A 26,882-nucleotide genomic window follows, 5' to 3' on the forward strand; every position below is an offset into this window, starting at 1 on the left:
TTGGCCGGAACTTATGAACATTGCGCCGCAGGATATGCTTTTAGTTAAACGCTTTGTTTTGCTGCTGCACACAGAAAGAAGAAGAAGAAGGAAAAGAAGCTGAAAGCTAGCGAGGAGGAAAAAGTTAGCCAAGTCGCGTGCATTTGAGATTTGTTGCACAAAAACTGTCGGCACTGAGGAGACTTGTGCGATTTATCAACTCAACTCTCTCTCTCTCTCTCTCTCTCTCTCTCTAGAATACGCATTGATAAACTGAACCAAGAGTTTCTGGTCTACTTTGTGGCCACGAGCACCGGACACATCTATAAAATCGTGCAGTTCATGCACTACGGCCAACGCCACTCGAATCTGGTGGACATCTTTGAGGCGTCGCCACGCAACGAGCCCATACGGGAGCTGACGCTCAGCCAGAAGACGGCCTCGCTCTACCTGGCCACCGACCATCAGGTGAAGCAGATCGACTTGGCCATGTGCGCGCGTCGCTACGACAGCTGCTTCCGCTGCGTGGCCGATCCGTACTGCGGCTGGGACAAGGAGGTGAATGCCTGCCGGCCGTATCAGCTGGGCCTGCTGCAGGACGTGGCCAACGAGACGTCCGGCATCTGCGACACGAGCGTGCTGCGCAAGCGCGTCACCTCCTCCTACGGCCAGACGCTGCACCTCTCCTGCTTCGTCAAGATGCCCGATGTGCTGCGCAAGAAGCAGACGCGCTGGTACCATCACTCCACGGAGAAGGGACGGTGAGTAGAGGCAGGGTAATTGAATTTTTGGACAGCCTTTGCCTGCTCTGAGCCGAGCCAATGAGCATTGAAAGCAAATAATGAAATCGGAAGTGCAAACGAAACTTTGCTTGGCTCCCATCCCCAGCCCAGCCCAGCCCAGCCCCAAAACACCCCCAACCCCACACCCCCACATGGAAGCAGCTTCTAAATCCAAACGCTGCCAATGCTGCGGTAAATTGACACTTTAAAATGTTGCTCAAGTCCGTTCGCTGTTTGGCGTTTACGCTTATTTTGGCCGGGTACCGCAGCGGCACAGGGCGGATCCGTCGCTCTGGCTGTCCGTAATGGAAAAAGTTTCAGCTGGCGCTGCGAAAGTTTCACACACAGTTTATATTGATTTTTATTGTGCGTCGCCAATGAGACACTTTTTCACGCAGCAAACCAAACTGAAAATGGAAAATGGAAAATTGGAATATAGCAAATAGAAAATCTCCTTATCTCTGCAAGACTCTTTCACTCACTTACTCACCCACTCTCCCACTCTCTGTTTCTCGCCCTCCTTGCAGCTACGAGGTGCGCTACACGCCCACGAAATACATCGAGACCAACGAAGGCGGCCTGGTATTGTTGGCTGTGAATGAGGGCGATGGCGGCCGATACGACAGCTATCTGGATGGCACCCTGCTCTGCAGCTACGGCGTCACCGTGGATGCGCACAGGTGAGTGGAGCAACCCCATTTGAATTTACGAGCCTCGGGCGTCAAAATATCCGTGGCGCAATTAGAAAGTGGAAACTTTCGACTTTTCTGACTATGTTTGTGGTCTGGCTGCAAATGTAATTTCCCGACGATAACTTATTGTGCTTTCCTCTCTCCCTCTCTCACGCTTTAGATGCTCGCCTCCTTCGCAGAAGCAGGACTACCAGAAGATCTACTCGCACTGGTGCAACGAGTTCGAGAAATACAAATCAGCCATGAAGCAGTGGCAGGCCAAGCAGGAGGTAGGCCAAATCCATAGCAATTAAATATACATTTCACAACTGGCGGCAGCTGTCGTTAATTGTTTTAATTAATTTTGCATGCAAATCGTTGATTCCTGCGCCTAATTTCCATGTTATTCCGTTAGCAATTCACGAAATTCGAATCTAATTACATTTGTGGCGTTTTTCTTATTTTATTTTGCTTGTAGCAATGCGGCCTCAAGGACAAATCAGCAACAAGCAGCAACGGCGGCAGCAGCAGCAGCGGCAGCAGCTCTAGCAGCAGCAGCAGCAGCAATGGCAAACATGTCAACGATGTGTTTAGCAACGACGCCCTGGTCTGACCCAGAAGTGAGTATGCGGCTCGACAGCGACGTCAACTCAGTTTAGTTGCCCAGCTGCCCCCAACCCCCCTTAATACACAAATCCCAACAAAATTAACTCATGGCCTTTGCCCTCTTCTGTGCCTCTTCTGCTCCCTCTCAAACCATGCTGCCCACGCTCAGAGTACTTGTACAGCTCCGAGTTCTTGTCGGCGGGCGCACGCCCCAGTTTTGGCCAGCACTTGTACATTTTCGTGTTTCTGCTAGCCCTGTGCACTAGTTTCTAAAAGTCTCTAGTCGAAGTAAGTTGAAGCTGCAGCTCAGGCTCTGGCTCTGGCTCTGGCTCTGGCTCTGGCTCGAGCCACGTCTAATCCTGGCCAATATACAAATGGATATTAATGTTTGCTTTCCATGTTTGCCATTTCGTTTGCTTACAGCTAGCCAGAGCAACAGCAACAGCAACAGCAACAACAACAGCAACGAGCAGCAGCAGCAGCGAATGGATGGAGAGTATCAGCACCCAGAAAGCAGTGACAAGAGCCGAGCAACCAACTACAAAGACTGAAATTTTTAAGCTTTTGAAAGACAATATTTCAATATGTTTTCAATATGTGTTTTTATTTGCTTCATTTACACACACACACACACATATATATACACCAATATATATATATATATTGTTTAGTGCTCTTCGTTTGGCATTCAAATTAACAACAGCAAATATCAAATAGCAAAAGTCTCACAAACCGAACAACCACATTTGATTGATTTCCATATGAAAGTACACCGAAAACATATACATACATACATACACCCATATATATAGCCAGAATGAAGTGGAGAAGGCGCTAAGCAAGTGTAAAGAGTAAACGCTAAAAAGTTACTAACAAAAGGATCCTGCCATAATGAAAAATGGAAAATACGGTTTTACATGGAACAGAGAGTCGCTCTATCTATCTCTTACACTCACACTCTCTGTCTCTGTCTCTATTTCTAATTCTAATTCTATTTCAATTGCGACTGCGATTGCTTCAACAAGGAACGAAACGAAAATATGAAAGAAAACAAATAACAAAATGATACTAAATTATGCTAAGATATTTACTCGTAATACAACCATCTACAGGACACTCACACACACACTCACTCATATAAGTATATGTATATATATATACATATATTCAATTTGAGCTCAACATTTTCTTGCCTCAGTTTGTGTATATATTATTTAGATGTTTTGTGCATTGCGAACGGCACAAATCGAATACAAATATGCGAAACAGAAGAAAATGAAAGAAATAAAATAAAAGACAAAAACAAAAACAAGAACAGAGACAACGTCGCTTGGCCATGGGAAGATCTTAAACGAATTTGTATATTAACTAGCAATATTTGTTTAATAATTCTAGTATTAGTTATACGAATAGCTATGTATAAATAGTTCGTAGACAAGAAAACAAAAACAAAAGTTTAAATACTAAACTCGGTATTTTACGGAACCAAAATTTCAACAAATACTTCTAGAAATCAGCCCAACTTCAGCTAGGTTAAGGCGAGTTTGTACATAGCGCTGCTTTAGTTGTAATCGCAGAACTCTAACCGTACATTAAGTGTAACGTGTATTTAGTTTTATCCTTGATTTGAGAGACGACTTTTTTAACGGCTAAATGAAAACACGCTAACGGCATTCGGGCCGTTGTTGTACAGATGGCGCGTTAGCCTGATGTTTACTATAAGCAATATATATGCATATACACATAGTTACTGCATTGAGACCAACATGCTCACACACACACAGAGACACACACACACTCATACACATATATCTATATATATTTAGGGATACTTAACCATAGCTATAAGTCAGTTGGTGTGGCAAATACATTTTAGTAAATCTCGAAATGGCAGTCAGGCATGTTAAAGTAGAAGAACTTATTAAACGATTATACAAGAGAAATATTAATAGAACTGCCAGCAGCAATAGATTGAAATGCATTTGGAACGCACTCAAACACAAACACACACACACACACACACATACATAAATGGAAAACTAAACGCTTCTCTCTGAACGATGAGCCAAGGCAACAAGCCTGGCGACATTATCGAAGAAGTGCATATATACAGATAATCCATATGTACTTAATATATATATACATGCATACATACATACATATATGTATGCTACGTAAATTAATGAAATATTTTTCTAAAAGTTTTCTCAGCAAAAGCCACAAAACCAAAATTTTAATGTTTCCAACTAGAAATTATCCACACACTCCCAAATAGAGCAACTGAAATACAGAAACGTTTTAGCTTAATCCTCGGATCTAACCATTGTAAATGAACTACAAAAAAAAAATAAAAATAAAAATATTAAAAATAAAAGTGAAAAACAACAAATATTTCTATGTATTTTTCAGCTAATCATGCTCTGAGCTTCTGACTTGATCCACAAGTTTCTTTTGCTTTTGGTAAACCATTTGATTTCGATTTATTGTAAATAATTCAAAGATTATGTGAAATGTTTTGTATGACAATCACATGATGTTGAGCAAATAAAAATATGATGACCCGTAAATGAAGCAAATTGCAATGTCGGTATTTGAATAAAAAGAAAAATAAACAAATAAAAGCAGCAACAAAAACAAAAACAACTAATATAAAAAGTAAATAATTACATATTTAATATAAACTCAAAATATATATACATATAAGTATATATATACACACATATATATATATTCTTTATATAGTTAAAATAGTAACAACAACAAATCCTTGTAAAAACTAAATACAAAAACAAAATTATATACTATTCGAGGCGTACCATAGGAGAACCCCGTTTTACAAAGTATTCATACAATAAAATAAATATAAAATAAATTACAAAAAAAAATTAATACTAATTCGCGCTTGAAGTACATTTGCATATATACATTTACATATGTATACAGTTTTCTGTCTATGGTAAACTAATCATAAATAAATATATATATAAAGAATTATTACTACAAAATAAAAATGAAAAAGAAAAAAATTTAAACACAGCTGCCCTGAAGAACGTATCATGAGCTATTTAAAACTTTCGTAAAAAAAAAATGGAAATAAAAGTAAATAATTATGAAAACTTACAATTAAACAAAAAAACTTAGCTGTAAACATAAAAAAAAAAGAAAAAATGCAGTAAATAAATGTGATAAGATTCTTTAATAGAAAATGATTGTTTTCAATTTTGGGCAGGTGTAAAAAAAAAAAAAAAAAAATGTGCTTGAGGCTTTAAGCCTTAGCTTAAAGGTCTTATTCGTTTATAGACTCTGTAAATGATATTGTAATTTTCTTGAGTAAAAATATCAAGCCAAAGTCTGCGCTCTTTACATCCCCATATTCCCAGTGCTCCCGCACATCAAACCATTCATAATAGTCCCATTTGCGTTTTACCTTTGCGCTGGCCAGGTGCATACTTTAAAAACTTTTCCTTAACTGGCGGCAGCATCAGTTGTGAATTGTTCCCGGAGCTTAAGTCTAAGAACATATTTAACATTTACGGCTGGCAGGACCAGGGCCACCTTCGTCTGCCTTCTTCCTCTGAGGGTGCTAAGTAGATTTCTGTGTAAGTACTTATTTGTTTATGCTTTGGGTAAATAGAGTTTTGTTTCAGGCTCTTAACTACAAATGTTTAGTTCAATTTGCACCGGCAAGAGCTACGAAAGGGTAGGTATGAAGAGGCTGCCTCTAATTTACTTTGACTGTTCAATATTGTGGGTTTACAGAATTACAGAATTTCAGCATTTGTATGTAAATTGAACGCAGAGATGTCAGTGATTGCTGGAATAGAATAGCTTATAAAACTGAATATATTTTACTACGAATTGGGGCATAACAAATAATATGGTTTTACTGTATTGGTGATATCATTAATATACCTCTTCTTTGTCTTTATTTACGTTGTATATTGTATATGTTTTAATTTTATATTTATTATTATTTTTTTTATATTAACTTTTTTTTTGTTTATTTTATTTTTATTTTATTTTTTTTTTTTTTAATTTTAAATGAAACAATTTATTTTTAATAAAATGTAGGCCAATCGTCTTCAATAAATAAATTAATATAAATTATACATAAAAATATATAAAAATTCGTGAATCACTTTTTGATCTTATAACTTAATATGTTAAATTATTCTGTATGTATATAAAAATATACATATTTTTTCTAATAATATTAATATTGTTATATTAATATTATCTATTCAAAAAATAGAAATATTTCACAAGATTTCCAAAGATCACGCTGCGTATACTCAACATTCAGCCGTAGTCTTATAGCCTTACATCATTTTCCAGTCAAACTTAATATACAAAAAAGGTTTTTATTCTCAGCTATAATTGGGTCCCCACAGTATAGTTCTATATGCAGCATAATAATATGTTATGCCCCATATTAACTTAATCAAACTTTGCTCGAACTGGCGACAATTAATCAAAGCACGATTCCGGGCAGCAAATAGAGACATTTAACTAGTATTTTGAAAAAATGCCATAGTTATATGTATGTATGTAAGTTTTCCAATTAGCTGTAGCTGGGCAAAGGCGATTGCCTGACCTCAGGTCATTTCGCGTTGTTAACCGCAAATAGAGGCACGGAGAAATGGAGGGGGGCAGAAGGGGAGCAGGCAGTTGCTGTATATATTTCATTTGGCATATTGATAAATGAAATGAAACTCACATGAGACGCCGAGAGAGTGAGAGGGAGAGTGAGAGGGAGAGAGTGAGGGAGAGTACACAAAAAACACGCTTCCCAGTGGAGTACCTGTCAATGGCAGGCACGGACACACACACTGGCACACACACACACTCGCACACACACATGCGCATGCAATTTAATTTGGCTGCCTCTTTGTTGCGGCTTTGTTTTGTGCCATTTTACGGTGGTTGTTTCAATTTATTATACAATACAACTGCAATTGGGATTGTTGTTTTTAATAGTTTCAAGCTCGAGCCCCAGCCGGGGGTCAATAACACACACACACACATGCAGACATGTGTTGACATGTAAAACTGTGCATGCAGCTAATTGCTCTGCGACTGTGACTAGACTGAGCCACTCAAGGCGATCCCGGAAAGCCTGCGCCGCAGCCAAATAATTGCCATACCAAAGATATGCAATTTGAGTTGCGCTTTTATTAATTATTTAATCGATAGGCGGGGGTAAGAACTATATGCGCTCCTGGTAGTATTGCTTCGACTCGGTGGTGCCAACGTGCTGATCGCCGGTGCAGTAGAGCTCGGGAATGCTGGGGGAGTACTGGGGGTTGAAGAGCTTGCTCTTTATGTAGGCCATGGGATCGCTCGGCTCGGGCCAGAGCGTGGCGAGGCTATGTCGGTAAGCGTAGGAGAACACGGCCTCGGCTATCTGGAGATTCACGCACTTGAACTTGCTCTGGGGCGGGTAGACGTTGCGCTTGGCCAGGTCGGTGGGCCAGACCAGGTTGGACAGCCGCTCGGCGACTATCAGGAATATCTCCTCCGGCACCGTGGTCATGCCCGTCAGCATGATGCCCAGCGTGAGGCCGGTGTGTATGTAAATATCGGTGCAGTAGCCCGGCTGATACCATTTGTTGGCGTACTTCAGGGGCGGCAAATCACAGCCCGATATGAAGATGCAGCGGCCCTTCGTGTAGACGAAGGCATCGTCGGCGGAGCACTCGGCCAGGGGCAGGGGCCGCGACATGGCGAATATGATGGGCATCTGGCAGCTCTGCTCCATGGCCCTGAGTACCTCTTTGGTGAAGACCTGCGGCTCCGCACTGCAGCCGACCAGGACAGTCGGCTTAAGCTTCTCGATGGCCTCCAGCAGTGTGCCAATGGCCTCGAAATCGTGAGCGAACTCCAAGAGCTCGTCGGGCACCTTGGGTTCGCCACGCTGCTTCACGATCAGTCCATGGCTATCGCAGAACCAGATGCATTGCTTCGCCGCAGCGTCATCGAGTCCCTGGCGCTTCAGATACGCCACGCACATGCGGGCCAGGCCGATGTTGAACTTCTCCATGCCGTAGAAGAGGAACTGATTCGCCCGGAGCTTGATTTCGGTGATCGTGAGGGCGGCCAGCAGGCCGGCCAGGCCGCAGGTGCCGAAGAGCTGCAGGCTGATGTCCATGTAGCAGCGACGCCTCTGGTACTTCTCCAGCATGCTCAGTGTTTCCTTGGGGCTGAAGTCCTTCGTCTGGATGACGGCGCGCGGACCGAAGACGCGCAGCACGGCCACGGTGAACTCCTCGAAGAAGTCATCGAAGGCGGCTCCGGTGGTGCGGGGCTGGCGCACCCCCAAGTAGAGTGGATCCTTCACCAGGCAGTCGTTGTCCGTGCCCACGTCCATCATAATGGGCAGGCAGCAGTCGGGATTCATGCCGCCATAGACCACATTCTCGTACAGCTTGTAGAACACAACGGGCGCCCCACTCGACCCGAAGTCGCCCATGTTCATGACGCAGTGGCCATTGGTCACCATCAGGTAGCGCACGCAGTGGCGCAGCGGCCAGTTGCGCAGCACATTGTAGATGTGGCCCCGATCCTTGATGGTGACGTACATGCCGCGGTTGTTCGTGTACAGCATGCCGAAGTTCTTGATCATGTTGGGGCACTCGTTGGCCTTGTAGATCGACATGTATGTGTCCGGGTCACTGATCAGCACATTGTAGAAGAGCCGCCTGTTGCGCGCCTCCATGTCGGACAGGAACAGATACTTCTGGAAGGGCGTGGTGAATCTGGCGAAGCCCTGCTGGCACACCTTCACCTGCTGCTCCAGGCTGTAGATGGCGTACGGGAATAGGCCGTGGATGCTGAGCAGCTGCTGCTCGCGATGCGTGAAGGCCATCGTTTTGTTCAGCCAGCTGATTCTCATAATCTCATGGCCACTGGTCGTGTTGCGCGATGCCTCCTCATTCCACCGCCAGAAGGTGTCGCGGTCCACGGGCACGGCATCATAGACAGCCAGCTGCGCCTTGGCATCCACGCACTTGTAGACCTGCTCCAACTTCTTTGCGCTCATTCCGGAATGGAGAAGCAAATGGAAAGGGAAAAGTGTTGTGGATCAGCTGACTAACGAATGATATATATATATATATATACATATATTTGTTATGACAATCTAACGGCCTGAGACATGACTTGATCGGGCTACTACTGTTGTGTCTTGGGTTTCAGTCTGACCAGGGTCTATGTGTCTATGTGTCTATGTGTGTGTGTTTGCTTGTAGTTTGATGCACTCTGGCCACATTTAATTTGTAGTCATTTGCATTTCGGGCGGGCTCCTGCTCCCGGGCATTATGCAAATGTCTCTGGCGCACTTTGCGGCGACCTCAAACCGAAACCCAACCCGAACCCAGACCCCAGCCCAAACCCAAAGCGACAGCGACACCTCAGCCTGTCGCTCTGGGTGCCGACATCAAGTTCTCTGAAATTTGATGCAGAACATCAACGGCGCCAAGACACGCCCCAGCCCCCGCTAAAGGGATATTTAGCATAAAAGGTGTGCTGCGACGGGGCGTGCCGGCCGAGGGCGGACAACAGCCATTTGTGGCAAGCACAAGTGCACTTGAGCAGCGGCGGCAACATCGTTATATTTCGACCAAAAGATGCGAGTCCAGGCAACGGCAAAGGCAACGAAAACGGAAACGGAATGCCGCGCATTTAAAAACAAGAGCCAAGCGGCTGGCCATAAGCGGCTTAATTCCAGTGGGAGTGGGGGGTAACAGCGTTGCTTCTTAAAATTCCACAGAGCTCTGGCCAACTGTTGTTCTCGCAGCATTCCAAATAAATTTGCATCCGACGGCAAAGAAAATGCCGCAACTAATTTGCAAGGAGTAAATGGGACTGAGCGCGTAGTCAAGGCAACGCATAGATTGAAACAGAGCGAGATAGAGAGAGAATGTGGGAGAGTGAGAGTCACACAAACACTTTAGAGATTCAATTAAAAAGGCCAAATGCATCATAATGAAATCAGTTTTCAATCAAACGCTTTCGCTGCCAGCCACAAGGCAGGCGAAACTGGCCAAAGCCCAGACTGCCCCAACTATTCACGAGCGACGGCAACAAAGTGACCAAAGTGGCCAACAAATGTAACGGTAAATGTGAGTCAATGTGTGTGTGTCTGTGTGTGAGAGAGAGAGAGAGAGGAAGGTGGGCTTAGCGGCCGTTTTTTTGTGCGCTTTGTTTTGTGACCCGCTGGCAGAGCGCCGACACATTTGCACTTTTTGGACATTAAAGGCAACACCATTTACCGTTTTTTTCTGTGCTCGCAGTTCTCTGCCGTTGCGGATGTGCTGCAAATTGAATTTCTGCCACGGGACATATTAAGCGATCGAACTCGGTAGAACTGGACGCCGCCTACGGCTTTGGCGTTTTAACATAAAAATTTATGCGCTAGGTGTGAGCAGAGAACTAAAAAGAGAGAGAGAGAGAGGGAGAGGGAGAGAAAGTGACAGGGAGAGTGGGGCAGTGGATGTAAAAGGCCAAACTACCTGTTCAAACCTGATCGAGTGTGAGTGTGTTATACAGTATGCACACACACACGCACACACTCACACACATCTCTTTGAGCAGGAAGACGAAAACAAGAAAAAAAGTAGAGTAAATGTTTATGCGACGTTTATGCTACAGCGCAATTTGAATATTTTATGGATGAAATTCGATTTCGGCCATGGCCGGCACGTGCACTAAAAACTTTTGCATATGGAAATTGATTTCCTTTGGTGTCATACCTTATGAATGCCCCTGTGTGTGTGCGTGTGTCCAGCCCAGTTGAGCCATTTGCTGGCTAACTATTTTGACAGTTGTCAAGAGCATAAAAACAAACGCAATTTGCACCTCTTTGGCAACAAAAGGGGCGGCGGAACCAATTTTGAGGCATGATAAAACTAAGCAATTTATATGCCGCACGTGAGGCGTCCGAGCGCCAACATTATTACGCATACGCCGGGTGCTACAAATTGAATAAAACCTGCAGAAATAGCATTTGATGGCATCTATGATTTAGTGGATCAGTTTAGCTAAAAGCCAGCTCACTCCTCGCCTCTTCTGGCCATCAACAGCAAAAGCAGCTTGGCCAAACAAATTAATTTGCATATTATTTCGTTTATAGAGAGAGCCATAAGTTTTCTGTGCTAAGTATAGCATTTTTTCTAGCTGGCGGAATGGCTAAGCGAATGTAATCGTAGTTGATTGTAAGCATCATAATACATATATATGATATTTTATATATTAAAGGGAAGAATCAGCTACTAGAGTCATCTTGAAAACATGTTTAAGAAGTAATGTTCAATGAAGGAAACATTTCCTATATATACTTATAGCGAATTATATATTAAAAGCTATTTAATCAGCCTAGAAGAAATAGCTATACATGTATATTATTATACTCCATAAAATTACTTCATATGCTTCTATAAACTTCCAATTATTTCTTGATATAAATAGTTATCTACAGTGGCTCACAGCTTATTTCAACCAGCACCTCAAAATAAAGTTTGTTGAACTATAAAATCTGAACTATTGGGGATATCGAAAAAATTTAAACGCGGATTGTTAGAGTGATGTTTAAACTAATGCAAAATTAAGTAATTTATTTTTAAAATATTTTTTTAATATTTAATAATATTTAAAAACTAAAAAATGAAACCAAAACAGTTCCACAGCTTATTTCAACCACAAACTTTGCAGCTTAAATTAAAGATCCGTTATTTCGCAAGCAATATTCAAAGCGATATATCTATCCTATCTGGACTTCATAGTTGTAGCCGTATGAAAATGTCAGCTATAGCTATTAAATCATTCTTCTATGGACTACTTTTTCGTATATATATCTAAATATAAGTTAATATATATTTTGTATATGTATAAATACTTAAAAAGTCATAAAAACAGTTCTTTTCTTTCTTTTATTTTATTTACTTTTTTTTTTGACAATTTATTCTCAATCACATCAGTAAACTTATAACAAATTAATCAGTTGGGCTAACACACACACACTAGCTGCATATCTCGATTGAGCCCAAAAGCAGTTTGACAGCCGATTTAGTTACTTTGCCATCAATATTTACGCTTAGCATGTCCATGTCAAAAGGGCAGCAGTTGGTTAAATATTGAAGGCTTGAAAAGCTGTCAGGGCAACGATTCGATTCGATTCGATTCGATTCGATTTCAGTTGTTCAGTTGGCAAATATTGAAATCGGATATGCGAAGCGACAGCAGCGAGTTTAGTGCCAGGGCAAGTGGACGTTATTAAATGCTGTGTCCGATGTTGTTAGATCATGTGGCCCAAAGCCAAACAGGCCTCCATGCTATAGCTTTCCACTGCCCACGCTCCCGCTCACCCTCCCCCTCCCCTTCCCCCTCCACCAGTTAGATTGGGTTATTGAAAATTTCAAATATATTTGCAGCCCGCTGGGCATTTAATGAAATGAAATGTCTAAACGTGTGTGTTTTTAGTTTATTTTAGTTAGTGTGGCATTAACGATTTCATAATTTATGACGGGGAGTTTGGCAAGGGCTTCGTGTCAGAAATTGGGCCATGATTTACTGGCAGCATTCAATGGAAAAACTCAAATAAATGTCACATGAGTCTCGTACTTGCTCTCTGCCTCCCCCACTCTCTCTCTCTCTCTCTCTCTCTCCCTCTTCTGTTTTGCCCGCGAGCTGCGTGCAACTCGTTCAAAGTAAAAAGTCTTGAATAAAAAATTTATAAGCTTAATAAAAGCGCTGCAGCAGAGGCAAAGACCAAGCCACGACTCTGGCTCTGCTTGTTGTTGATGTCGATTCCCTTTTTGGCTTTCCAGGCACACTCACTCACACACACACACACACACACACACACACACACACACACGCGCACACATAGACTGTTGGAAAAACTTTGAAATCGGCTGCTACGTGCGTCAAAGCCAAAAAGCGCCAACTTTATATCGTTGACGTTGTCGCTGCTTTTACTTTGGAACTTCAAAAGACTTTCCGATTATTTTCGTACTTCCTTGCTGGCATTTTGTTATTTATTTAACTTGCTCGGCATCTGCAGCGCCAATTGGCGCAGTGGGAATGCCAAATAATTTGAGCAATAATCAAAATAAAATCACAATAAATATTCAGCTGAATAGCAGCTCGAATGGCGTAATTAACTTGTTGCACGCTCCTTTTGCCCTTTCCATACACTTGTTGTTGTTGTTGTTGCTGCTGGACTGCAATCTGGGCCAATCTAATCGCATGTATCCGGCAAATATTTCTGTGCCACAAATGGCATAGCAAGCATATACGACTACTCAAATAGTTGTTCGGGCATTAGTGGCAAATTAAAGAAGGCATAAACACGAAATCAGCACATGCACGAAGCAGCTGTACAAAGCAGCTCTGTCCGCCTTTCAAATCCGCAAATCGCACATAAAAATTGTTAACGGAAGCGAAAATTAATTAAAGCCATGGACAAGGGCAAAGTACGCGCTGGCACGCAACGCCCTGGCCAGGAGCTGTCCAGGAGCTGCCCACGAGCTGGCGACGACAGTGGGGCAAGACGATGCCAGATGGCAGAAGGAGCCAGGCAGCAGGCAGCAGCAGCCAGGCAGCAGGCAACAGGAGCCAGGCAGGAGGCTGGGCCTCAAATTCAAAATATGAGCACCCCGCGAACGTTGCGCCATTTTAGACGTGCTCAAATATTTGCGAAACGTGTCAAAAGCGTAGCAAACTTTGCGCTTCAAAAGCGCCAACCAAACAGCTACCCAGCCAACCGCTCAACCCAACCACCCCACGGTCTGCTTCCGCCGCCAGCTGTAAAAACAATTGATTGAACGCTGTGCGCGTGCGGCAGGGCTGGGGCACAATGGCCAGGTCCAGCTTCAGGTGTGGGTCCAGGTTTAAATGTCACTGGGTTAGCATCGGCGAACCCCCCCCACTCACCTGTCTCTCACCTGTGTGCGGTCAGGCAAACAGACGATAAATAGATAGACGAGCAGCGCAACAACAATTGCTACCAAAATCATCCAAAATTATCGAAATATTTTTAGCCCCACACACACATACACACGCACACACACAATAGCAGCGACAGGCCATCAAGGTATTGCCAGATATGCACAGCTATTTCCAAGTATTTTTATTTAACTTTTATTCGAATCAAAATCAAAATCAAAATCAGGAGCAAAAGCAAAATCAAAGCTGACATTCTGTGGACAGTTGCGGCTGACAAACGAAATGTCATTTTTAGTGTGACGTTTGCTAAGTGCTCGGATGAATCATGAAACCCATAAATAAATGCCCAAAATTGACAAAGCAAAACAAAACAAAAACAAAAAGCAGAGAGAGCAAAATGTAAGCCATTTGCCAATCAATGGGCATTCATGGACTTTACTGAATTAAAATATGCCCAAAATTTTTGATGAAATTCTGAATTTCATTTGAATTATTTTCAATTTATCAATTAATTTCGTAGCTCGGCTTTGGTTCTGTATCGATCGAATAGGAGCTTTGCAGCAATTTCAGCTATATTTTTATTGGTTTAAAAAGTTTGTACTTAAATTTAAAACTTAATACTTTTACCTGGATGGGGCATAGCTGCTTTGTTTACTATTGTATATTGCTATGTATATTGTTTCTTCTTAAGGTTGAAGAGAGTGAAAGAAAATAATTGGTATTTCAAATAAGTTGGAGTCTTCAAAACAATCGGGCTCTGAACAGAAACTCTTCGGGATACTTTGTTCCTGAAAGATATCTACCCAAGTTATACTTTTAAATTAATCTAGCTTGAACAGGGAGATTTCAGAGTCTAAAACTTGTTGGTCATCGCAAAGGTTTATTATCTTCAAATACCTTGTCTTTAAGCTACGCTCTCACCCAGCAGATACTTGTGTAACTTAAAGATATTTTCTTTATATATGTATCTTAACTCGTTATTATTATTATTATTATTATTTTTTTTTTTTTTTCATATATAATTTGTATTTAATTTTTCACAAAAATGGCTTACTTTGAAAGGTTTTTCTATTTCAACTGACATCAAAAATTCTCTGCCTTATATAAATACTTGTGTCAGATTGAGATTCGTTTCCTTAATTATTAAATTATTCTCAGATACTCTCAGATCTTAGAGCAGATACTTTTGTCAAATTGAGATACTTTTCATGATGAATTAATTTACTCAAAGATACTCATTGATAGATACTTGTGTTAGCTTGAGATACTCTACCATATCAATTAATTTACTCAAAGATACTCTTCTACATATTTTGCATAGACTCTCAGCTTGCATCTTGCACTCACACACAGGTAACTTGGCCAGCCCAGCGACTCATTTGGCATGCTTACAGTGCAGAGGCACATAATTAAAAGCAACCAAACAAAAAAAAAGAAAGCTCAACTCAAACTCAGAGAGAGAGAGAGAAAAAAAGAGAGAGAGAGAGAGAGCGACAACAATAACAAGGAGCGGTAACAGATTAAACAAAAATCTGGCAAGTCGCAGTCGACAACTAGGAAAATGCTAGCGCAAGCAGTTTGTCGGCGTTGCCAGGACAAGTTAATTTATGGCACTCAGTGAACCAGGCAGATAGCGCCAGACAACAGACAACAGGCAGCAGCAGCAGCAGCAGCAACAACAACAACAACAACAGCAGCAGCCGCAACTCAAATGGCGGCTCGACGTTCATTTTGTTTTGCGCTTGAAACTGGATTTATTTTATTTCGCGAGAGAGTGCGAATGAGAGAGAGAGAGAGAGAGGGAGAGAGTGTGTACTTCTGCTTCCTTTCATTTTTTTTTGTTGTTTGTGCGAAAAGTTTTGCTAATTTGCGGTAATGTTAATGCTGAACTTTGCACAAAATTAGTCAAGTTCTGGCGCGTCGGATTAAGCGCAATGTTACGCCAAAGTGTTAAGTTGGAAATAAATGTTGACACTTGCGGTAAAATGCGAGTTCTTGGCCCGCAACATAAACAAAAGCGCCGAACGTTTTAAAAACAGCCCCAGTCCCAGCCACAGCCACAGCCAGAGCCAGAGCCACAGCCACAGCCATAGACTCAGCCAGAGCCTCAGCCAGGAGCCGTGAGCCAAGCGTCGAACTCCATGAAATTAACTTTGCACCCCAAAAGTATGCAAGCGTTGGCTGTCACAGGTGCGCGCCATAAAGCACCCGCTACCCGCTGGCCGACAACCCCTGCCGTGCTGGACTGCAGTTAATTATGAGTAAGTTGGCCATAACCGCAACACTTGCCTGCAATTCCTTAGGCCGAGGGCTCGCCATGCGTAGCAGCAGCAGCTGAGGCATGCCAAGACCTTGCCAAAGTATTTCGTGTGGCAAAATTAATTTATAAGTTTGCGCCGCGACAGTTGCGGCAAGCCAGAAGAGACCAGCAGCAAGAGGGAGCGCGAGAGGGAGAGGGAGAGCGAGAGAGAGGCAAGAGCAGGCATCCATTGGGCATTGGCAACCTGGGACAAGTTTTGGCGCGTTACGTGCCAAAGTTACGGCACTTGCCAAGAGTTTCCGGCTGGCCGTTTCAAATTTATAAAGTGTCATATGTTATGAAATTTGGCACCATCGCCACTTTGCATAAAGTTACGGCTAAGTCAAATTATGTACGTATAAAAATTGCCTCAGCTGAAGCTAGACGGCACTAGAGAAGGAGAGAGAGAGAGAGAGAGGGTGAACGGGAGAGGGGAAGTGGTAGAGGGGGAGAGCTGTCACTGCTGACAACGATACAATTATTGGTTTGTATGCGCACAATTTACACACCCACACCAGCACTCGCACACACACACACACACACACACACACACACAGGAATAGTATTAGGGTGGGGGCAGCAGCGGCTTGTAATAAATCAAACCAAGTGAATAAATCATAAATGTGAGCACACACAAACACACACCCACACACATATAGAGAGAGGTGTATGTGTGTGTGTGTGCATTTGATAGTCGCAGCTTGTCACATGCGAAAGTGAACGCCGTTCGCCACGAATGGAACGCTACGGAACGGAATGGAGGAACGAAACGAACGAATGACATGAAATAATGACATGAAAATTGACAATTTTATTCCTACTTAGCTTGCTGAATGAACGAATGAATATATCAAGCCTCTCTTTCCCACGCCCAACAGTCGCTGCCCTCTCTCTCTCTCTCCCTCTCTGTCTCACTCTGTTGTTATAGAAGATATTTTATGCACAGTTTGACGTGCGAGCGAATTGTAGCCAGAATGAATGACAGTCAGTGACTAACTGAGTGATACAGTAACAGCTGTCAAAGTGTGAATGACACTCACACACACAGACACACACACACTCGCTCACTCATACTCCATTCGGTTTGTTTTTCTTGTAAATTGCTTTTGATTTGCATACGCGGAAGTGTATTTAATAATACAGTCAAATAGATATCCATGCTCGAACTGGACGGGAAATGTTCGCGATTTCAATCAGAGCCGCGGGGGCCTTGGCGTTTATTGTCCCATTCGAATTGAATGTGGAAAACAAGATAAGTAAGATAAGCATAATTTATGCGCTGTATAAATCAATTTCTTCCAGGGAATTGTGAAATATAATGCATGGCCACAGCTGATGCTCTTTAGCTGTCAATTGGTCGGACATCTCGTGACGCACACGCACACACATGCACACTCAGCATGCTAATAAAGGCAGCTGAATGGCTCAATTAAATAATCGCCCGCAATTAGTGAGTGAAGCGTCACAGTTGGGGTCGCATAGCCGACTAGGAGCTCGGCGCAGCGCTCGCTCGGTCAGTAGCAAAATGAGACGGGAACGCGAAACATCGTTTGGCTATCGCTGCGTTCTGCTGGCAGTGATCGTGCTCTGGGCTGGCGTCAGCGCTGCGCCGCAGCAGCCGAGCGCAGTGACAGAGGCAGCCAATCAGTCATCAGACGCCGAGAGCAAGTCCAGCTCCAGCGAGGAGGACAGCCACTCGAGCAGCAAGGAGGAAAATGTCTCGGATGACTTGATTGTGCTCAGCTCGGATCGTGGCCCGACCAAGGAGCCAACGAAATACGACGATCTGCTGCGCGAGCTGGAGGAGAAGGAACAGGAGGAGCCATTCAATCCAGCCCCGCCCCTAAACATTAGCGAATTCGTGGCGCTGATACCCGCCCGACAGGTGGTGGCCATCGTCAACAACTACTATCGGCACGACGAGGAGGTGCAGCGCGCATATGACTTCATCAAAACCGAGATCTTTGAGCTGCTGCAACTGGTCGATGTGCTGGCCTTGACGAACTACCTGCATGGCCTCGGCCTGGACGTGATGGATCTGGCCCAGACTGTGGTGCAGGCCCTCAAGTCCGCATCGGCGGACAACACGCCGGGCAGCGGTGCGTATGAGCGATGGGGCAATGTTCCAGCTCGCCCTCTATCTCTCTCTTTCTCTCTCTCTCTCGCTCTCTCTCGCTCTCTCTCTCTCTCTCTGGCATAGGTAAACATGGCCAGAGCCGTGTCATGGCACAAACAAGCTTCCAAATAACTTTCAAGTCATGCACTGTCCGTTGTCTCACATATCTCTCCCTACCTCTCCCTCTCTCTCTCTCTCCTTCTCCCCTGTGGCCATGATGGCATTATCCCCAATGTCATGGTGCAACAGAACTGTCCGTTGTCTGCTGTCCACTGTCTGCTGTCCTCAGTCTGCCTCTAGCTTATCAATGTTCACACATGCTCGCCTCTTGGAGCCCGCAGAGCACCTGGCATGAATTATTCGCAAATAGCTGCAAACTATGCAGACAAAGTCAAACGGAAGAGCTAGTAGGCTAGGGGTGCGAGGGTGAGCTCTGCCTGCACTGGCCAAGTGCATTTAATTAAATATTTTGCCTGTTATTGAATTTGAATTTGAATCTGAGTCTGAGTCTGAATTCGCTTGCAGAACTGGATGTGGCCATTGTCAATGAGGAGCAGAAGGGCGTGCATGGCCTAGTTGACAGCGTACTGGGCCTGTTGTCGGCGAAACAGTTCAGTGAGCTCTATGCCCGGAAAGTCAAGACGGATGAACATTTCGCCAGGTTCAACAACAATTTCTTCTCTACGGAGCTGAAGATTATCTTGAAAAATCTCTATGTAAGTTCCCTACGTACCACCTTTAACTCACCTGAGGCACGTACCTGAGTTCTCAAAAGGTTCGATCAAGGCCTATTTCAAATTTTCTTTTTTTCAAACAATTATTGAAGTGTGTGCGTGTGTGTGTGTGTGTGTGCGTGTGCGGGAGCTGGAAAAGCACTTGGAAATAGGCAGACCGCGGATGCCTAATAATTTTTGTAGCAGACGTGAGCTAAATATTAGAGTAGCATTTTCTCGGAATGCGAGTGCGAATGCGAATGCGAGTGCCACATCCTCATCCTCAGCTTCAGCCTCAGCCTCAGCCACAGGCATAGGCAGTGCCAATGCTTTATTACGCTCTCGGAGTGCTGCGAGTGGCACAATTTCTTTCCGGTCGTGGCTGAGGCATATGTATGTACTCCGTATACAAATCAACTTCCGTCGGTTTGCCGTCGAACTGCTTCGCCATGTCCTAATTTTAAAGCAGACTTTCCATGCGCCCAGGCATTCGCCTCCCCTCGTCCCTCGTCCCTCACCCACTTCTAATTGGCAATTGAGCTGGCCTACGTGCGGTACATATTTATGAAATGGCTGGATGGCAAAAAGCAGAACGCGTTTGTTTTCCCAAATGCTCCTGCGCCGGGCATATCGAAGCCAATTTATGTTTATGTGTGAAAATATGCCAATTGATTTGGCGTAAATAGAATGCCTATAATTGAAAAGAAAAAACCAGACCTGAGTGTGGCTGGCTTAGGTGCAAAAGCACTCGCAAGCCGCAATAAATATCCCCGATTCGTTCCACTGATTGACGAAGAGCAACCGCCCCTCGTAGCCTGTCTAATATCAAAAGCAATTAACAACAGATCAACTCGAGGCTGACTAATTTTATTGTTGTTAAGCTCTTAGGCTAATGTGCAATAGAATTTAATATGGGCTATAATAACAGTGTGTGAATGAATATAATTTGAAGATAGATGATTTTAGTCAATCAAAGCATGTCTTAAGTAGACTAAAGTCAAGAAATGGAGAGGAAGCAGGAGATAAAAGATAGAAAATATGAGATATGAGATAGGAGATAGGATAGAAAGGAGTTGTCAGTTAAGGGATAGGAGATATGATATAGGCAATAGAAGATAGGAGATAAGAGATAAGAGCTACGAGATAAGAGATAAGAGATAAGAGATAAGAGATAAGAGATAAGAGATAAGAGATAAGAGATAAGAGATAAGAGATAAGAGATAAGAGATAAGAGATAAGAGATAAGAGATAAGAGATAGGAGATAGGAGATACAAGATACAGTATACAGTATACAAGATACAAGATACAAGATACAAGATACAAGATACAAGATACAAGATACAAGATACAAGATACAAGATACAAGATACAAGATACAAGATACAAGATACAAGATACAAGATACAAGATACAAGATACAAGATACAAGATACAAGATACAAGATACAAGATACAAGATACAAGATACAAGATTCAAGATACAAGATACATGATACAAGGTACAAGATACAAGATACAAGATACAAGATACAAGATACAAGATACAAGATACAAGATACAAGATACAAGATACAAGATACAAGATACAAGATACAAGACACAAGATACAAGATATTAAGAGTTTTAAATAATTATAATAATCTGAAGAGTTGTTTTCTTTATTTATACTCCCATTTAATCTTGATGCATTGCTTTATTATTATTTTTATTTTTTATTTTAAGATTTTGCAAATATTCATATTAATATTATTTATATTTCTATAAATATTTATATTGAATAAATTCCAATATTCTTTGCAGTATTCGGAGCCAGTGCGTGAATTGTTCTACAAGGACAAAGATGACATATATCTGCCCCAGATATACGAGTTCATTCGGCACATCCGCATCTGTCCAACAGACACGCCCATCAGAGGCGAGTACAGATTGAAGACGTGTCTGCAGCATGAAGTGCCCATAACACCAAAGTCCAAATAAATGTGCATCTGCTTAGGCCTATTTGTAAAATATTAAACAGATTTCATTGGAGAAGACGATTTCTGTTATCTTAAAAAAGAATTGCTCATAAATATATGCATTTATGATATGACACTCTGATTGATATGGGAACCTTCTTTAATGTGCTAGACTAAATAGAATTAATAAAGAACATTCCAAAAAGTTGGCAGAGTCAACAGAAAGGCAAAGTCACTTGCTAAATGAGAAAATGTTGCTCTGTTTTATGTGGTGTGGCGCTTAAAGGTTTGTGCCACAGAGTAGAAAAATTTCGAGCATATGCCAGGCAATTATTTAGTGGGCCCGGCCCCTGGGAATTGCCAATGTGAGATTGGGAGAGTGCACAAGAAAACGGCGCATATTAATAAAGCTTTCGGGCAGCAAAAAGAGGGTTAAATGACGCAAAGGTGGTGGCTTTTGGTGCGTCAAAAAGTTTATCTACGAAAAAAAAAAAAAAAAAAAAAAAAACGAAGAAAAGTTGCAAACTGGAGCTGGCTCTCTGATTTATGCCGCCTCGCTCGAGTCGACTCGAGTCGAGTCGAGTCGAGGTCTATGGCTCCAGCCTGGGCCAGTGGCAGCGCAACAGTTGCAACTCTCTTAATGTCGGCGTTTATTTGAATAAACTCAAACTTCTGATTTCACAGGGCAGCTGGCAGAGCAGCAGCCGCGCGGCAGCAGCACAAAAAGTTACAAAACTTTCTCGGTTAACTGATTTCTACACCGACACCTGCCTGCAGCGAGCACCGAAAAAGAATGAAAAAAAAAAAAAACAAAAGTCAAAATCAAAAAAATGTGCGCCAGTGCGCGGACCCCCAGGAGACTCATAATTTAAGGAGAGTATATCAATAAATTACGCATCCTGCTGCCAGCACTTTTTAAAGTAGATAAAGCGACGGCCGCTGAAATGCACACACATACACACACTTTCGGTTACCCATGTGTGTGTGTGAGTATTTGTCAAATGAAATTGTTGCTGATCAAGAAGCAGCTACAGCCTGCTGATGCTCTCCCTCTCCCTCTCTCTCTCCCTCTCTTTGTATTACTGACCAGCCAGCAGTCACCCCCTGCTCATGCGGGTGGTGGCTTTCCTGCTCGACCATAACTCAATGCGGTCCAATTGATTGGCTGGGCCAAAGCCGTAAAGGCGTCGCTGTAAACATGCAAGCTGACATAAGCTACGCGTCGTGCATCAGCTCCATTAATCAATTACAGACACACAAAAGCAGCAGCAGGAGCAGCACGAGGAGGAGCAGGAGCAGATTTTCCCTCGATGCTGGGCACGACAATCACAACCTGTCACAGAAGTGTCTAAATTCAATCTGCAGTTGGCCGAGGTGAAGCGCAAAAGAACGAAAGCAAACGGCAACAGCTCGAAACCCGTCAATCTCAGCTGGCACTGGCCCAGTAGGTAGGGGGCGTGGCATACCTTTTCATTTCCAAATGTCAGTAAAGCAGATTTTGGAAATTCTCGGAGTGAAATAAATTTACGCTTTAATCAAAAGCAAGTGCATCCTACCTAATACCATTTACAAACCACACCGAATCCACACAGACTCCATTGCACATTCGATAAGCTCCAAGGACATTATGAAGCTAATTCACTTTCTGGACAACTCGAATATTGCCAGCTCCATGGACACGGCCAGCGAGGCTGGCCACGTTTTCGCGGAACCCTGTGCCGAGCCGGGTATCAGCATGCAGCAGCTCTATCAACTGCAGGAGTGTCTGCAATCCGATCTGCTGGCCTGCGATGTGCGCTTCTCGCTCTTCGTGGCGGCGGCCAACAGCTACCGTTACGAGACGCTGCTGCGTCCCTTTCCCAGAGAGTTCCTCGACAGCGAGCAGCGGCCGAACATCGGCGCCATCTTCCAGGTCATTGCCGACATCGATCGCCTGGAGGTCATACTGGACCAGCTGGACAGGGGCAACTACGGCTGCTACCACGTGAACGTGCTGAGTCTGCTGCACGCGGTGCTGGTGCGGCATGGCGAGCGCGTCGCCCTGAGCACCCTGCGGCCAAGTGAGTTCACAGATCTGTACGCGCACCTGCAGATTGGGGCGCCACAAGTGGCGCCCACGCAGATCATTGAGGTTACGCCGAGTCTGAGGTGTTCGCACACCAAGGCCTACACCGCACTGCGCGAGAGGTATCCCGTGCGCATCGGGTTCTACGGCGGCAGGGCGGAGCAGCTGTACGCTATGCTGACCGTGGGCTGCCTGCCCACACACACCGCCCTGGAGCTGAGCCGCGACGTGGACGAGGCGCTGCAGCACAGCCCCGAGGCGCCCGGCTGGGGTGGCTCCCGCTGCGGCGCGCTGCTGCGGTGCGTCGCTATCGTGGAGTATGTGCTGCAGCCGGAGATGGTAAGCGTGGAGCGCAATGGAACGGGACACGTGAGCATTGCCGATGCCAGCTGCATACAGATCTCCTATCTGCTGTTATTCGGCCAGAACTGCGAGAGTGACGAGAGCGACGAGTGCGACGAGAGCGTCGAGAGGAGGCAGTGCAGCAGGCTGGTGCGCCAGCCCAAGTTCAAGATTAACCTGACCGAGGTGCTCAGGTGGATGGAGAGCAACAAATATGTGCTCTCGCTTGGCATGTACCTCATGCTGATGTCCCTGACGACGCCCAGTGGGCGTGGCATTCTGCATAGATTCGCTTGCACTGGCATGTGTATGCTGAGGAGGGGATTTTTGAAAATTTAACTGTTGCTCTCCGGGCACTCAGCTAATTGGCTAACTTGGCTAATATAAACACGTTATTGGGGCCAGCGCGCCGGCGGCAATAAAGTGCTTATATGCGTCAATAAAGTCAAGAAAGTTCAACCAAATTCAATCATTCGTTCAGCCACAAAGGCACCCAACTAAAACAGAAGGAGACAGCAACACATACACTGAGCGAGAAAGCGAGAGGGGGCGAGGACTGGTCGGAGCTGGCGTGTGTAAGCAAATGTTGGCATGAGTCACACGCAACTGGCCATAAATAACAACAATTTAGCATTACAAGTGACGCAGTAAAAATTTATACGCTCTCGCACATTTTCAATTTTCTGCAATTTTTCTAACAATTGTGTGAAATTCCTTGCGGCCATTGGGCAAGCAGCAGCAGCAGCAGCAGCAGCTGGGCCACTCGCTGCATATAAAAAGGACATGAACAGATTTTCCATGTATGCGTGTGTGTGTGTGTGTGTGGGCACACATAAACTGAGTGCAGGCAGAGTCCCTATACAACAGCACATACTCTGGAAACTTGGCATTATGTGTTGCCGGACACATTTCGGGGCACACAATTTAGCAGCTTGGCTGGCAACATTTCTTTCTATACCCAGCGAAGCCCTTGCAAGGGGGCAGTTAGGCCATAATAAGCTGCACGTAACAGGCCCAATGAATACATATACTCTTGATGTGAGAGTGACGAGCTGAGTCAATATCCAGCTATATCTGTTTGACCGTTCGCATGTAAACAGCGAACACATGTAAAACAAATTTTAGAGAATTAAAATTTTAAATAAATATAATCGTGTATACTCGGCTTAAAAATAATTTTTTATTTTTAATATTTATGTATTTATTTTATATTTTTGCTATTTTTTTAATTTTTTATTATTATCTATTTAACATATATATATATATATATTTTTAAAATTATTTTTTCGATAACTTTCTTTATCAAAAATAATAGATAATTATTAATAAATTAAAAATAAAAATTAATTATTTCTTAATTATAAATTATTCTATAATTGACTTCTACACCATTAGAGCAGCAAGTTTCTAATTCAAAATATATATAAATGTATTTTTATATTATTATTTTTAATTTTATTTTATTATTTTTATTTTTAATTTTTTTTTTTTATTATTTTTATTTTATTATTATTTTTTTTTTTTTATTTTAATATTTGTATTTTTATTTTCATATTTTTGTTTTTATTTTTATACTACTGTTGGAATATTGAAGACTTGAGTGTCTGTTCTCATATTGCAGCCCAAGCAGAGTCGCTGCATCAACTGAGCAGTTAGCAGAGCTCGGCATTCATGTGCATGTGTGTGTGCATATCTGCTTTATGCTATTATTTATGCATAAAACAAGCGAATGATTGGGTTATAAGTGCTTTGCAGGGTATCTCCTAATCTATCATTCTTAACCAGAGCACCCTTACTTGTTTTTTCGACTTTTCTTTTCTATATATGTCCTTTGGCGACCACAGGCATGTGTGAGCATGTGTATGCATGCATGTGTGTGTGTGTGTGTGTCTGTGAGGGCATTTTTTACATATGCTCGTCTAGTTGCCGCTACAAGTTATGCAGACTATGCACTGGGCCCCCGTTTGGCGGACAGACTCTGCATAGCTGGCATTGGCATTGGCAAACGTGGCTGACAAAAGGCATTCGCGAAATACTTTTGTTAACCATATTTCATAGCATTTAAGTGTAAGGATTGCAATTACGACCAGTCCTCCCTTCCCCAGTGCCCATTCGAGACCCATTCGAGTCTCAGACGCAGTGTAAAAAGCTATCAATTATTTGAGCTAAGTTCGCTTTGCTATCATTACTCCCGGACGGACGTCCCAGCAGTAGGAGTGGGAGCAGGAGCAGCAGCAGCAGCAGCAGCAGCAGCAGCAGCCATTAATAAACGCACACATCAAACTTGGCACTGTCACATAAAATTCAATTTAGTGGCTTTTATGCCAACAGCAACAAGGAACTGGGCTAAGTCACAAACGAAAAAAAAAAAAAAATATATAAAGAAAAGAAAAGGGCAGCAACCCTCAAAGGTTTTTACGCAGCTAAGCTGAATGCACATTAGCATGAGCACGACTTCAGGTTGACGGTAGACAGAGATCCGAGTGGTTGGCTTTGGGCGGTGTGGGGCCGTGGGGGTGTGGCACGCACTTACGTACTGGGTCCCAGCTCGGCTGGCAGTCCCTGGTTGCACTCGACCTGAAATCAAAATAAATGTCAACGCTGCTGTCACACAAAGCAAGCAACAGCCCCTGATACCAGAGTAAGTCGAGCAGCCCGAGCAGCCCCCGCAGTTTTTGGGGTCTAAGTTTTTGACTTCCTTAATGACAGTGTGGCAACGATGATGATGACAACAATCACGACGACCACGAAGACGGCGACGAGACGATAGCAGAGGCCAACGTCATCAATGCCATCAGCATCAGAATCAAAGGGCAGAGGGCAGAGTGTCAAGGGCAAGGGGCAGAGCGGGCAGAGGGGGCAGAGGAGACATCAACTTGATGATGCAATTTAAGAGCTTTTTGCCTTCCCCCGGCTGGCGCCATTCTTCGGTTTTGATAATCTAACAAAATTGATAAGGTGTGAAATTCTTGATTTTATTTTCTGCGTTCTGCACAAGAAAATGTTTTCCTTGCCAATTTTTTTTTCGGTTTTTCAGTTTCCCCCTCACAGTATTTATCTTCGCGCCTTTCCTTTCAGAGGCCTGTGCCGTCTTTGATGTTTTTGATGAGGTGTTTGTTTAGTTTTTGATGTAGCGCATAAGGCGACATTTTGGCTATAATTCAGCAAGGTTTCTCGCTCTCCACCTCCCTCTCTCTCCCTTCTCTTTCTGTCTTTATCACCTTTTTGGTACATTTACATTTTAAACGAAATTTAATCCAGTTTATGTTGCCCCAAAAAACAGCGCATTTCAGTTGCTTTGATATTTAAATAAACAAGCAAATTGACTTTGCAGCTTGGATTTTCTTGGATTTGCCGTAGCCTCAACTAAGTTACGGCGACTATTTTCCATTTTTGTGTAAGCTGAGTTT

General features: G+C 43.4%; 4 protein-coding genes across 6 annotated transcripts in view; 3 read left to right on the forward strand and 1 right to left on the reverse strand.

Moving 5' to 3' along the window:
• The window catches only part of LOC6579659 (semaphorin-2A), a 62,751-nt gene extending 58,065 nt beyond the window's left edge, over positions 1 to 4,686 (forward strand). For 2 of the 3 annotated variants that reach the window (XM_032729905.2, XM_002005505.4), the window contains exons 11-16: positions 237 to 740; positions 1,289 to 1,441; positions 1,614 to 1,722; positions 1,911 to 2,052; positions 2,208 to 2,326; positions 2,462 to 4,686. In XM_032729905.2, the coding sequence (XP_032585796.1) occupies positions 237 to 740; positions 1,289 to 1,441; positions 1,614 to 1,722; positions 1,911 to 2,045 (901 nt within the window). In that variant the 3' untranslated portion in view covers positions 2,046 to 2,052; positions 2,208 to 2,326; positions 2,462 to 4,686. The remainder of the gene's footprint in view (positions 1 to 236; positions 741 to 1,288; positions 1,442 to 1,613; positions 1,723 to 1,910; positions 2,053 to 2,207; positions 2,327 to 2,461) is intronic. The other variant, XM_032729906.2, reaches the window with a different exon arrangement.
• A 2,504-nt stretch (positions 4,687 to 7,190) lies between these two features.
• LOC6579661 (NADP-dependent malic enzyme) lies at positions 7,191 to 9,165 on the reverse strand. Its single transcript, XM_002005507.3, has one exon. The coding sequence runs from the start codon at positions 9,075 to 9,077 to the stop codon at positions 7,245 to 7,247; it is 1,833 nt and encodes a 610-aa protein (XP_002005543.1). The 5' UTR covers positions 9,078 to 9,165; the 3' UTR covers positions 7,191 to 7,244.
• An 8,616-nt stretch (positions 9,166 to 17,781) lies between these two features.
• LOC6579662 lies at positions 17,782 to 21,207 on the forward strand. Its single transcript, XM_002005508.4, has 3 exons — positions 17,782 to 18,379; positions 18,922 to 19,112; positions 20,911 to 21,207. The coding sequence occupies exons 1-3, from the start codon at positions 17,806 to 17,808 to the stop codon at positions 21,085 to 21,087; spliced, it is 942 nt and encodes a 313-aa protein (XP_002005544.3). The 5' UTR covers positions 17,782 to 17,805; the 3' UTR covers positions 21,088 to 21,207.
• A 1,290-nt stretch (positions 21,208 to 22,497) lies between these two features.
• Positions 22,498 to 24,648, forward strand: LOC6579663 (protein mono-ADP-ribosyltransferase Parp16). The gene has a single exon (XM_002005509.4). It carries the CDS (start codon positions 22,693 to 22,695, stop codon positions 23,809 to 23,811), a length of 1,119 nt encoding a protein of 372 aa, XP_002005545.1. The 5' UTR covers positions 22,498 to 22,692; the 3' UTR covers positions 23,812 to 24,648.
• Positions 24,649 to 26,882: the final 2,234 nt, after the last annotated feature.

This window comes from Drosophila mojavensis, unplaced genomic scaffold (genome assembly GCF_018153725.1).
Source record: "Drosophila mojavensis isolate 15081-1352.22 unplaced genomic scaffold, ASM1815372v1 contig_80, whole genome shotgun sequence".
Lineage (NCBI taxonomy): Eukaryota > Metazoa > Arthropoda > Insecta > Diptera > Drosophilidae > Drosophila > Drosophila mojavensis.

What these genes read in the sequence shown, in the direction of transcription:
- LOC6579661 (XM_002005507.3), bottom strand. Translation starts at nt 9,077, where the DNA reads ATGAGCGCAAAGAAGTTGGAGCAGGTCTACAAGTGCGTGGATGCCAAG.
- LOC6579662 (XM_002005508.4), top strand. Translation starts at nt 17,806, where the DNA reads ATGAGACGGGAACGCGAAACATCGTTTGGCTATCGCTGCGTTCTGCTG. An exon ending in GGACAACACGCCGGGCAGCG is followed by an intron (nt 18,380 to 18,921) that starts GTGCGTATGAGC and finishes ATTCGCTTGCAG; the next exon opens with AACTGGATGTGGCCATTGTC. An exon ending in TTATCTTGAAAAATCTCTAT is followed by an intron (nt 19,113 to 20,910) that starts GTAAGTTCCCTA and finishes TATTCTTTGCAG; the next exon opens with TATTCGGAGCCAGTGCGTGA.
- LOC6579663 (XM_002005509.4), top strand. Translation starts at nt 22,693, where the DNA reads ATGAAGCTAATTCACTTTCTGGACAACTCGAATATTGCCAGCTCCATG.